The sequence below is a fragment of the Trachypithecus francoisi genome, unplaced genomic scaffold (assembly GCF_009764315.1).
Source record: "Trachypithecus francoisi isolate TF-2019V2 unplaced genomic scaffold, Tfra_2.0 Lachesis_group8, whole genome shotgun sequence".
Taxonomy (NCBI): domain Eukaryota; kingdom Metazoa; phylum Chordata; class Mammalia; order Primates; family Cercopithecidae; genus Trachypithecus; species Trachypithecus francoisi.
The window spans coordinates 21,579,447-21,592,940 of record NW_022681473.1 but is presented as its reverse complement, the minus strand read 5'-3'; the positions used below and the strand labels follow the sequence as shown (position 1 = coordinate 21,592,940).

The window sequence follows — 13,494 nt, the reverse complement described above, 5'->3', positions numbered from 1 at the left end:
CACCTCTCTTCCCATAGGTGGTTCGAAAGCACACCTTTTGTTCCCCAACTATTTACCAGAAATAAAACGAAAAATCAAAGATTTAAAAAACAACAAAACTGACTCCTCTCACTTCTGCTTAAGCTCCACCTAAGCCACTGCTTTTCTCCCCTTCCGGTTCCCACGCTCCGAGATCGAACCACCCACAGAAAAACAATAACTAAAAAGCGGTCTCCATCCCTGAAGCCAAGTTGGGAGAAGAGCCGAACGTCGCGCTTCCTGGCCGCCCAAACCCAGGAGGAGGAAACCTGATAGTCAGCGAGCGACGCCTCTCGACTCCTCCTCCTGCTCCTCCTCCAGCGCCGACCTCTCCAAGATGGCAGGCGTCGGAGACTAGCTTCCGCTTCCGGTGTGAGTGGCCCGGCCGGGGGGGCAAGATGGCGGTGGCAGTAGGGGTCCGTGGCCGGTACGAGCTGCCGCCTTGCTCCGGCCCAGGCTGGCTCCTCAGCCTTTCAACCTTGCTGAGTGTGGCGGCACGAGGGGCCTTCGCCACCACGCACTGGGTCGTCACGGAGGACGGGAAGATCCAGCAGCAGGTAGCGGCCGGGGCGTCCCTCTTCGCCCGTGCCCGCCCTCGCCCCGGGGGGATTCCCCTGCTTGGCCCCTGGCTGTTGGGCTCCGCGCGGCCCCGCCCCCAGCCTACCTTCACACTGTGGTGGCACCGCGACCCCGGCCTCCCTGCATTCGGACCAGGCACTTCTCACTCCCCACTTGTCTCCTGGTCCTCGTTTGGCCGCCTGGAAGTTCTCACCCTTCCACCTCGCGGGTCGCGCGCCGCGTGGGGAAGAGTCGCCCAGCTGCGGGGGACGGGCCCTATGGACAGTCTTTTGGCTCGGGGTTTAGAAATCACAGATTTCAGGATTCCTGCCTTTGGTGCTTCTCGGGCTCACGCGTCACCGGCCCTCCCCAAGGAAATAGAAAGCAGGTGGCAGCGCCAGGGTGTGCGCGAGTCCCAGGGTGTGTGACAGCTTCTGCACCCCTAGCCTGTGGACCATTCATGCTGCTTCCCTAGTCTCGTCTACCACATGGTGGATTTCGTTTCTGGCTGTGTTGGTTTCAGCTTGTACCGTTACTTAGGTCAGCAGTGGCTCATTAGAAACAATATAGAAACACTCCCCTTCCGAAGGAATGCTTGAAGATGCTGCTGGTGGCGTTGCCTGCATCTTTTCAGCTGTTACTGCCCTCGTTTCCCAGTGTACTTTGCTTTGTTTCTTTACCTAGTTCCTGTGACCCAGCCTCGCATGGAGGATATGCGATTTCCTGGATTCTTGTATGCCTGAACTAATTCCTCAGAGGCGAGACTGCTTTTCTTATATAACTTTATGATTGCCTACATTTTGTAAATGCTGCTGATGCCTAAGGAGTGTGTACGTGTGTATTCCGCTACAGAATCTTGGTAAACTTACTGACTTCGAACACTGGAGAACAATCTTGAAGTGTCTAGCAAACATATAGAAAGTGAAGTGTGTGCCCCATGCAGTTTAGCCCACTGATCTAAAACGTTTTAACTAGTGTGGTGGGAAATTACTGGTCCTTTGGGTTGTGTGTAATGAATCAAGATAGGAGCACATTGCGACGTTTAAGGTGAGGTTTACCTTTAGATTTGCCGTGTAATGTAATGGCAAATTCTATCTCAAATGTAATAAGTAAATTAAATATAATTAAAAATCCCCCTAGGTATTCATGAGTGTTTCTCAGCATATCTGAGAAAAGACCGTCTTCCTATTGGGTAACATTTTCTATGTGACATACATAAAGAACAGTTTCCTTTTCACTGCCGTACTAGCTGAGAGTTTGAATATATGTGTATGTGTTTCAGAAACCCAAGAAAACACTGTAAGTCCATATATGAGTGCTGGTTGCTTCCACCCTTCTTTGTTTCCTGATTGTAGTTTTCCCTGAGGTCTTTATGAAGGGAGACATGGAATTAAGTCACTCCTGCTGCACTTTGGGGAGCCTTTCTCCTGTTGGCTCTTCTGCAATATTGTTTTTGGCCACAGCTATTTATACTCTATGACATTGACTTCTCCTTCCCATTTTGGTGTCCTACCACCCAGCTGAAAAAGTAGCCCATCTAAAAAGTGAAAGCTGGTGGCAGTGTTTTATGTATATGCTTAACATTACAATGGGAAAGTAGAGTCTTTTTTTTTTTTTTTAACAAATTCCTTCTTTTTGCACTTTGGATACATGTGTATTAATGGGCGAAAGCAGGGGTTACTGGAAACTTGCCTCAGAGAAGAGGGGGAGATCTGAAGAATCTTTTGGATCTCTGCCAAGTCACTCCTGCCCTCAGTAATTAGGCTTAAATTTTAAAAAGTAAGATTTCTTTATTACATGACTTTTTAAGTGATCCTTTTCATTGAATTTTCCAATTATTTGCTATACATAACATTTACAGTGTTATGTTCAGGCAGCCGCAATATTTTATGCCAGAAGAAATAAGGTTGGTGTCTGCAGTGTAACAATAAGAGACCAGGGGAGGAAAGTTGGATTTACTCTGAAGAAAAGGTGCCACATCTAAATAAAGTAAAGGAGTTGGGTGCTGTGGTGAGCTGCTGAGTTCCACTCTGATAGCTGATTGTGCATGACCCATGCTTCCCTTCCTGGCAATAATTTGTATGTAGGAGGAATCCAAACTCTCAATTTAGGTCGTGATTAATTATCACATTTGGGTATACTGTACTTAAGGACTTGAAATATCCTTTTGGTATATGAAATCCATATATATTGCAGATTTATTTGTACATTTAGAAACATAATTAAAAGCTTAGTATATACAGATGCTTCTCAGCTTATGAAGGGGTAATGTGCTGATAAACCCATTGTAAGTCAAAAATACTGTAAGTCAAAAATGCATTTAATGCATCTAGCAAGCATTGTAGCTTAGCCTAACCTACCTTAAACTGCTCACAACACTTACATTAGCCAAAATTTGGGCAAAATCATCTAACAGCCTCTTTTACAATAAAGTGTCAAAATACCTCATGTAATTCATGAATACTTAACTGAAAGTGAAAAACAGAATGGTAGTATGGATAGTCAGTACAGTTGCTACCAAGTGAGTATCACTTTTGCAACATTGTAAAGTCAAGAAATTGTAAGTTGAACCATGGAAAGTTGGGGACCATCTGTCTCCTTTGTCCTAACTGACATACCAAATTCTTGCTACTTATTCTTGGTTACAATATTTGAATGAAAGCAAAAGTGTGATTTCAGTTTTAAAGTGACCTACTACCAGGGAAAGGGCTAAGGGCTAACTGGATTAACAGCTTTTAGAAAATTAGAGTGGTACATACCTTTTGAGAACCTTTGATATTAAACCTATCCAAAGTAGATACATGGGTCATTGTTTTCCACAGTGATCATAAAGAAATACTTATGACTTAAAAATCTGAATTGCCCAAAATACAGATTTAAACGGACATTTTCGGTCATTATAACTTTCTCTTTTTTTTGAGACGGAGTTTCGCTCTTGTTGCCCAGGCTGGGGTGCAATGGTGCGATCTCGGCTCACTGCAACCTCCGCCTCGCAGGTTCAAGCGATTCTCCTGCATCAGCCTCCCGAGTAGCTGGGATTACAGGCACGCGCCACCACGCCCAGCTAATTTGTGTGTGTGTGTATTTTTAGTAGAGACAGAGTTTCACCATACCGGACAGGCTGGTCTTGAATTCCTAACCTTGTGATCCGCCCGCCTCTGCCTCCCAAAGTGCTGGGATTACAGGTGTGAGCCACTGTGCCTGGCCATTATAACTTTTTAAGCACAGCAAGGAGTCTTTACCAGGAGAGATGAAAATTCATTTGTTTTTTATATTTCAAGGTTTAGCAGACAATAAAGATAGGCACCCACCAGTTACATACTGCAGACTTGTCAACATGCATATGTATTGGAAATGGTACATCCTTTGGTGGGTTTAAAAGGGGGCTTAAGTAAGAGCCAGGAGCATACATTCCTGCAGGCAACCTCTTCACAATCAGAGCTGGGGCTGCTGGCTGGTGTCCATTACTTGGCATGGCGGTTAAAGGAATATTTCTTTCTCTTTTAGAGATGGGGGTCTTTATTGCCCAGGCTGAAGTGCATGGTTATTCCCATGCATTGCAGCCTCAATTGATCTTCCCACCTCAGCCTCCTGAGTAGCGGGGACTACAGGCTTGTGCCACCATGCCCAGCAAGTTGTTGCATTTCACAATCCTTGCCTCAGCTAGGAAGCATACCTTCCCCAATTTTTAGGTTATGTTTACTGAGCTGCCACTGAATTCCCAAATACGGTCCAGGGAATCCTGGAGCTGGAATGTGGGGAGAACATTCCAGTCACTAAGCTCCTTTTCCACTGGTGTCAAGGGAAAGAGAAACCCCCTCTTCTCCTCTTTGGCTCTGTGCTGTTTTCCTAGCTTTGGGCTTTGACATACCTCTGATGGCCTAGTCTCTGTCGCTGGTACCTGGAACCTAGTAAGGCCATCTCACTTTATTTAAGCAAGGGTCCTTAACTTGGACCCCATGGACTTAAGAAGTGAGCTGTTATAATCTAGTTACTGAAAGGATCACTAGCGTCATCAGGCCAGTGGATCTTTTGGTTGACTTTGTGAAAAATAGGTTTCAGGATAAATTTTGTGTTGTTTCATTTTGATGTTGTTTTTGCTTAATCCCTAGTTTGGCAATATCTACTTTCTATTTTCTATTTTTTATCAAGTGTCTGGCAATTTACTTGCATCAAAGGTTAAACTTTTGTGAATTTGCCTAAGAGCCTAACCACTCTATAGCACATCATTTCATTGAAAAAAAAAAATGTATGTTCCATGTTCTAGGTAGCAGCTAACAGAGAAACTCTTGAAATGTTACCAGTTTGTTAGCTGTAGCCTTATTGAATCAAGAAGTTGCATTGCTAGTACTGAGTTCTCTGCCTCTGGATATTCTTTTTCTTCATAAGTGGAGGGCTAAAAATTTAAGTAAATAAAGAGTGTCATCTGTATCAACTGTCTTATACATTTGAATATTTGTATTCTTTGTCACCATTTCCCTCTTCTCCAATCTTACTTAGAACTGTAGACTTTCAGATTTGGAAAACATTCTTAAAGATTATATAGTACAACTCCTAAGAGAGAAAGTCACTCAAAGTCATGTAACTAATGTGTGGCATTTGGTAGCAATAGTAATTAAAAATGGATTAGTCTGCAGTAGCATACAGGTGAGCACTTTGTACTCAGTAAGTTTCAAGTACATTTTTTCCTCTCATAATACCTACAAATGAAGGACTACAAAGAAACATAAAAGCAAAAATGGAAAGAATGAAGTAAAGATATCTTCTTTTCCAGTTTGCTTTATCTCCATAGAATGTTTTGTGATAATGTAAAATTCAGGGTAAGTGGGTGTGAAAGGGTCCTAAATAAGTGTGAGTTCATTTGGCATTTACTTAATCATTTTGCCTTTTAGTCAGGCCAACATCTTCAGAGTACAGATCCTCTTTTTTTTTTTTTTTTTTTTTTTTTTTTTTTTGAGAGAGACAGAGTCTGACTTTATCACGCAGGCTGGAGTGCAATGGTGTGATTCCGGCTTACTGAAACTTCGGCCTCCTGGGTTTAAGCGATTCTCCTGCCTCAGCCTCCCAAATATCTGGGACTACAGGTGCGCACCACCACACCCGGCTAATTTTTGTATTTTTAGTAGGGACAGGGTTTCTTGTCAGCCAGGCTGGTCTCAAACTTCAGGCTTCAAGCAATTCTCCTACCTTGGCCTCCCAAAGTGCAGGGATTATAGGTGCGAGCCGTTGTGCCCAGCCATTAATAGCTTGTAAGTGAAGGCCTGGTTTAATTTTGGTCTGATGTTAAGTAATTTGGTTAATCTGGGAGAGAGCATCCATATGGCACTGTGAAGCTGACAGCTTTATTTCTGCGCTTTTCAAAAGTAACTCATCTTTTTTTGTCATAGAAGACTTTCTATGTTTATACACTTCCAGAATTTAGTTACACCTGGACAGGTCATGGTGGTTATTCACTAATTTGCTAGGCATCTGGCAAACCTTTGCAGTTTGTCCAAGACCTTTGCTTCAAAGTGATTCTCATTCAGTCCATTTTTTCACATATCGTCCACTATTATTTTTCGTCTTCATAAATTACCCAGATTCGGACTTTGTTTATACTGTAGGGCAGTGAAAGGAGCTTGGAAATATACAGAGATAAATTAGAACGTTAAATAATTTTCCCAGTTACTTTTTCAATTTTTCAATTTTATTTTTTATTATTTATTTATTTATTTATTTGAGACAGAGTTTTGCTCTTGTTGCCCAGGCTGGAGTACAATGGCATGATCTCGGCTCCCCTCAACCTCTGCCTCCTGGGTTCAAGTGATTCTCCTGCCTCAGCCTCCTGAGTAACTGGGATTATAGGCATGCGCCCCCACGCCTGGCTAATTTTGTATTTTTAGTAGAGATGGGGTTTCTCCTGGTCAGGCTGGTCTCAAACTCCTGACCTCAGGTGATCCGCCTGCCTCAGTCTCCCAAAGTGCTGGGATTACAGGCATGAGCCACTGCGCCCCGCCATAATGTTTTTTATTTTTTAAAGGTCACTCTGTCACCCATGCTAGAGTGCAGCGGCACCATCATAGCTCACCGTGACCTTGAACTCCTGGGCTCAAGTGATCTTCCCACCACAGCCTCCCTAGTACCTGGAACTACAAGTGCATACCACCACACCTGGCTAGTTTTTTTATTTTTTATTTTTTATAGAGATGGAGTTATATCGTGTTGCTCAGGCTAGAGTTCAGTGGCATGATTATGGCTCATTGTAACCTTGAACTCCTGGGCTCAAGTGATCCTCCCACCTCAGCCTCCCATGTAGCTGGGACTACGGGCATGTGCCACCACACCCAGCTAATTTTTGTATTTTTTTGAAGAGACAAGGTTTCACCGTGTCACCCAGGCTGATCTTGATCTCCTGAGCTAAAGCAATCACCTGCCTTGGCCTCCCAAAGTACTGGGATTACAGGCGTAAGCCACCACGCCTGGCCAGCTCATCTCCTTCTCAACTTTGTTGTTTTTGTTTTTTTGCCCTTGCTCTTTTTCATACTCACCCTCTAAATCAGTAGGTCTCAGACTTTACCTTGCACAGAAATAATTGGGGAGTTGGGAGTTGCTTGGTTAAAATGCGGATTTGCAGGACACCCAGTGTATCTGATTCAGTAGGTTGGTGGTAAAGCCAGGGATTCTACGTTTTTATCAGACTCCTTAGGAGAGTATAATGCAGGTAGACCACACATCAGTCTAAGAAATTCAGTTTTAGAATTCCACCTTCTGTTCCAGTTTTTTTAAACTCTCTGCATACACCTGAGCACCCTCATCTTGTCTCAGGACATCAGTTACCATATATATGCTGAGAGGATCTGCATTCCTTTTGTAATGTATTTTTTTTCCTCCAGAGTTGTAGATTTAAGACCTTTTTTTTTTTCTGAATTGGAGTCTCGCTCTGTCGCCAGGCTCTAGTGCAGTGGTGTAATCTCGGCTCACTGCAACCTCCGCCTGCTGGGTTCAAACAATTCTTCTGCCTCAGCCTCCTGAGTAGCTGGTACTACAACCACATGCCACCTTTCCTGGCTAATTTTTGTATTTTTAGTAGAGATGGAGTTTCACTGTATTGGCCAGGATGGTCTCAAACTCCTGACCTGGTGATCCACCAGCCTTGACCTCCCAAAGTGTTGGGATTACAGGCATGAGCCACCACACCCAGCCTATAATTTTTAATTCCATGTGAATGTCTCCTGAGTACTTCAAGCTAAAATGACCAAGTTGAAACTCATTTTTACCCCTAAATTGCATCAAACCGTATTATTGCTAATGTAATGAAAGATACTACCAACCACTGTTGATATGGTTTGACTGTGTCCCCACCCAAATCTCCTCCACCATAATTGTGAGGCTTCCCCAGCCACGTGGACCTGTGAGTTCTCCATTAAACCTCTTTCCTTTGTAAATTGCCCGGTCTCAGGTATGTCTTTATCAACAGCGTGAAAACAGACTTAATACAACTAACTACCTATGTGTTCATGTCAGAAATCTAGTTGTCTTTAATTCCTTTGTCTCCCTTAGCCCTTACCAAGATCTTTGTTTTACTAATTAGTTACTTTTTCCCATAGCTACTATCATTACTCTAATTCAGGCCACCTTATTATTGCCACAGCTTCCTGTTCTCGTCCTTTGTTTTATGTAATTAAAAATTTTGAAACCATCCTGGGCAACATGGTAAAACCCCATCTCTACTAAAATACCAAAAAATTAGCCAGGCATGGTGGTATGCACCTGTAATCCAAGCTACTTGGGAGTCTGAGGTGGAAGAATCGCTTGAGACCGGGAGGTGGAGGTTCTGGTGACCCAAGATCGTGCCACTGTACTCCAGCTTGCGTGACAGAGTGAGACTCTGCCTCAAAAAAAAAAAAAAAAATTGAATTCAGAAATAATGCATGGCATTGTAAAAATAAACATGCACCATGGCAGCATGGGAGTATTTAAAGTAATAAAGTGAAATCCCTCCACCTCTGTGCACTCTCACTCCCCAGAGAAAGCTACCTTTAATAGTTTGGTGCATATCCCAGGATATGGTCCAGCCTCTTTATATTGACAAGGTTTTAGTTGGGGAAGGGAGACAGATTCTTGAACATATCTTACGTGACCTGGCCCTTCCTCTCTAGCCTTATCTCTGGTCATCCTTGAATACCCCACCCTCACCCTAGAATAACACACACAGCCATACTGACTTAGCTTTTGTGAGCGTCCCCAAATATGCCATGTTCTTACTTCTTCTGGTCCTTTGCACATGCTGTTCTTCCCCCAACACTCGAGTCTAGCTGAGTCATACTCATCATAATGTAAACATCATTTTCTCAGTAAAGCTTCTGGGATGCCCAAATTTGAATAAACTGTTCTATGTGCTTCCATAGCATTCCTGAATTCCTTTATGAAAGCATCTACCATACTATGTTGGGCTTGCCTACTTAGGTAAATGCCACACTAGACATTTCTCAATGAATCCTTATAGTATTCAGTAATATGTTAGTCATCTGGGGACTAAGCCTAAAGGAAGCCTCAGACTTCCATGTCTGTAAAACTTTGACTAACGCATTAGTGAATCAGCCCTTAGGCCCTCAGAAAAGGTGCACAGTAGATGAGAAGAGTCATAATTTCAGAGATCATTCCTGCTTATCTACTGTAGTCATGCTGCGTTATGCAAGGGGAAATCATCCTCGCTGTCTTTGTACTGGTTTAGATATATCTAAAAGGTCAGCTTTAATGCGCAGGCATCAAAAAGCAAAATGTACGGGGCAACAAGAGACAAGAAAAAAAAAAGCAGGAGAAAAGAATCGAAAAAACAGAGGCGAGATAGATGAGAAATGGCAGCTGCACTGTTGAGGAGGGATTAGAACCAGCTGTGGAATTCAGCAGTTGTTGCAGTTGAGAAGCCGCACTGGTGAAAGTAAACAGAAGGCGCTCTGATAGTGAAGAATAAATAAGAGGGCTCGCGAGTTGCTCTCTTCACAAATTAGAACAACTTTGCTTTCCAAAATGTTAAGGAGTAGGGTGTAAGGTAAAACTTGCATCTCAGCTGTACTCCTTGATAGCAGAAGTGAAAACAAGGGGAATGTCTGTGTGTGTATGTGTGGCTCTTTTACAGACAGACACCCCAAAAGAGTTATTTGTGCTCATGGAGTCTCCTCTCTCATCCTTTTCTTTTAAGCCCCCTCCAATTCATCCTTCATCCCTACAACTCTTGTCAAGATACCCGGAGCCTATGCTCATTTCTCACTAATCTTGAGTTCTTAGCAGCCCAGCATTTGTCTTCATATCTTACTCAGCTATTTTCTTACATGCTTACCTAAAAGAGTGGCTGACACATAGTATACACTGAGGAAATACTGAATAAGGGGGAGAGAATGTGTGCAACCAGCAACTTTTTACACCTGTAATAGCTCTTACATACATTAGCATACAGAAGAGCCACCACACATTCCTGGTTTTTCTTCTCAATCCCTTGCCCTGACTTCTGATTCTCTTCTTCTGAATTCGCCTTTTCTTGATGAGTCTTAGATGTTGGTGTGCCCCTTTTCTTCCCTCTGTACGTGTGTTCACCAGATGATCTTATGAAGTCTCGGGGCCTAAAATACCTTCTATATTCTAAAGACTCTTCAAATCTTATGTGAAGTTTCAACTTCTCCCTGAAATTCAGACTCATATCCAACTGCCTACTGAACATCACCATTTAGCTGTCAGCACAAATACATCATGTCCTAAACTAAACTCTTGATTTTCTACCCCACCACACCTGATCTTCCCCCATTCACAAAATTGCCCAGGTCCAAAATTTTGGTATCTTCTTGACTCTTTCTCTCATATCTCATACCCAACCTAGCAATAACTTGTCAGTCCTACTTCCAGAATGTTTCCTGAATCCAGCCATGTCTTTCCACCTGCATTTCTGTAACTCTAGTCAATACTGTCTTCATCTCTTTACAGAATCTATGCAGTGGCTTCCTACCTGGTCTCCTTGCTTCTGCTTTTGTCCCCTAGATCTGTTATCTCCAGAGCAGCCAAAGTAATCTCTTAAAAAGCACCGCTGATCATGTCACTCCCTTTGGGATAGAAGGGAAACAAAGAACACCAGAAAATCTTCGGCAGTTTTCCATCATACTTAGATTAAGATCTGGAGTTTTCCTTATGGCCTACTAGGTCCTGTAAGGTCTAGAACCTGGACCCTGTCTACTCCTCCAGCCTCATACACCACTCTCCTCCTCGTATGGTGTGGTGTGCTCTGCCTCAGCCATACCAGCCCTCGGGATGTTCTTCAAACCACCAAGCTTGATTCTGCCTTTGGACCTTTGTCCTTGCTTCTTCCTCTGCAGATGGCATCATGGCTCAGCCTCTCTCTCCTTGCAGGTCTCTCTTCACATGTCATCTCTTCTGACTACTTTTATCTAAAACAGCATCTATTTGAGCTGGGCGCGGTGGCTCACGCCTGTAATCCCAGCACTTTGGGAGACCGAGGTGGGCGGATCACGAGGTCAGGAGATCGAGACCATCTGGCTAACACCGTGAAACCCCGTCTCTACTAAAAATACTAAAAATTAGCAGGGTGTGGTGATGGGCGCCTGTAGTCCCAGCTACTCGGGAGGCTGAGGCAGGAGAATGCATGAACCTGGGAGGCAGAGCTTGCAGTGAGCTGAGATTGTGCCACTGCCCTCCAGCCTGGGTGACAGAGCAAGACTCTGTCTCAAAAATAAAATAAAATGAAAAATAAAATAGCATCTATTTCTACTATTCTGTATTCTTACTGTGCCTTATTTTCCTTTTTTTTTTTGAGGTGGAGTTTCACTCTGTTGCCCAGGCTGGAGTGCAATGGTGCAGTCTGGGCTCTCTCCAACCACCATCCCCTGGGTTCAGATGATGCTCCTGCCCCAGCCTCCCAAGTAACTGGGATTACAGTTGCCCACCACCATGCCTGGCTAATTTTTTGTATTTAGTAGAGACGGAATTTCACCATGTTGGCCAGGCTGGTCTTGAACTCCTTACTGCAGGTGATCCACCCTCCTTGGCCTCCCAAAGTGCTGGGATTACAGGCGTGAGCCACCATGCCCAGCCCACTGTGCCTTATTTTTCTTCATAGCACTTATTGCTGGCACTGTATTATATGTATTGCCTGTCTTTCGACAAGAACATAAGCTCTGTGAAGGCAAAACCTTTGTTCAGAGAAGCAACCCCAGTGCCTAAAACTGTGGCTGATGTATGGTTTACACTCAGGAAATAATGAGAAAGAATGTGTACACACAAGGAGTTATTTACACCTGTAATAGCTAATGTAAATACAGAAGGGCCGCCATTATTTTAGTAGTCTGGAGCAGGGACAGTGCATTTGCTTTAAAGGTGACAAGCCAGTTTATTCCTTCTCTCTCTTACAGATAAAAGTCCTAGGCAACCTAAGTCTTCTCTAAGAACACTCTGAACCAGAGATGTAAAATGGTGCCTTAGATCATGGCTGGAGTGCAGTGGTGCAAGATCATCTACTTTCTTGTTGGTTATTTGGAGATATTATCTCTCCAACATGTCTTTTATCTGTCTCTCTTATGCTTACATTTTCCATATTCACTTCAGGTATTTTATTGTTTATTTTATTGGGTTTTTTGTTTGTTTGTTTGTTTTTTAACAGAGTCTCACACTGTCGCCCATGTTGGAGTACAGTGGCGCGATCTCGGCTAACTGCAACCTCCATCTCCCGGGTTCAAGTCATTCTCCTGCCTCAGCCTCCCAAGTAGCTGGGATTACAGGTGCCTGCCACCATGCCCAGCTGATTTTTGCATTTTTAGTAGAGATGGGGTTTCACCAGGATGGCCAGGGTGGTCTTGAACTCCTGCCCGCCTTGGCCTCCCAAAGTGCTGAGATTATAGGCATGAGCCACCACGCTCACTGCAACTTCAGCCTCCCAGTCTTAAGCGATTCTCCCACCTCAGCCTCCCAAGTAGCTGAGACTACACGTACTTGCTACCACGTCTGGCTAATTTTTATATTTTTTTGTAGAGATGGGGTTTTGTAATGTTGCCCAGGCTGGTCTTAAACTTATGGGCTCAAACAATCAGCCCTCCTCAGCCTCCCAAAGTGCTATGATTATAGGCATGAGCCACCATGCCCTGCCCACTTCAGGTTTTTTGTTTGTTTTCCTTTTTTCAGACAGTCTTGCTCTGTCTCCTAGGCTGGAGTGCAGTGGTACAGTCATAGCTCACTACAGCCTTGAACTCTTGGACTCAAACAATCCTCCCGCCTCAGCCTCCCAAGTAGTTGAGACTATAGGCCATCATTCTGCCTACCACTGTGCTCGATAAATATTTGCTGTTGGAATTTGAGTCCCTTCTGAGTTACATATAAAACAGCTCTAACAACAAAACTACATTGTGTCTGTGTTTATAAGAATATAGTCAAGTATGCAAAGGAGAAAACCCATGACTGTTGTGTCTTGATCCAGCTTTTCACTTACCTTCCTTTTGTAGTTGCAAATGTTCTACTTTATTAATTATGTTATTTGTATGTGTCCTGGTGACATGAATTAGAAAATGTGGACTGGTAGCACTATTGTAAGAAGTTATTCATTTTTGGTTCATGTTGAAAATGGTTACTAACTTGCTTACCAATTAGGAGAATGGTGATTGTTTACAGACCTGAATATTCTCATAAAATGGACTGCAACACTGTAGATGTTCAAATATAGATAACTGCAATACATGTGTCCCATACCTGGGTTATTTTATGTAAATTTGCACCTGTAAAGATACATTTGTATATTTCAGGAACTGAAAATGAGAAGGTAAAATCCAGTGGAGGGTAAAACTTTAGAAAACAGGGATATAAGGCCATGGAAATTCAGATGATAGTCAAGATTTAGCATTTTCATTTATTTAAAATTTGTTTTTTACTTTGATGACTTGATAT

General features: G+C 43.3%; 1 protein-coding gene across 3 annotated transcripts in view; it reads left to right on the top strand.

The window, feature by feature from the left end:
* Positions 1–351: 351 nt before the first annotated feature.
* The window catches only part of TTC17 (tetratricopeptide repeat domain 17), a 159,105-nt gene continuing 145,962 nt past the window's right edge, over positions 352–13,494 (top strand). For all 3 annotated transcript variants that reach the window (XM_033205332.1, XM_033205331.1, XM_033205334.1), the window contains exon 1: positions 352–575. In XM_033205332.1, the coding sequence (XP_033061223.1) occupies positions 417–575 (159 nt within the window). In that variant the 5' untranslated portion in view covers positions 352–416. The remainder of the gene's footprint in view (positions 576–13,494) is intronic.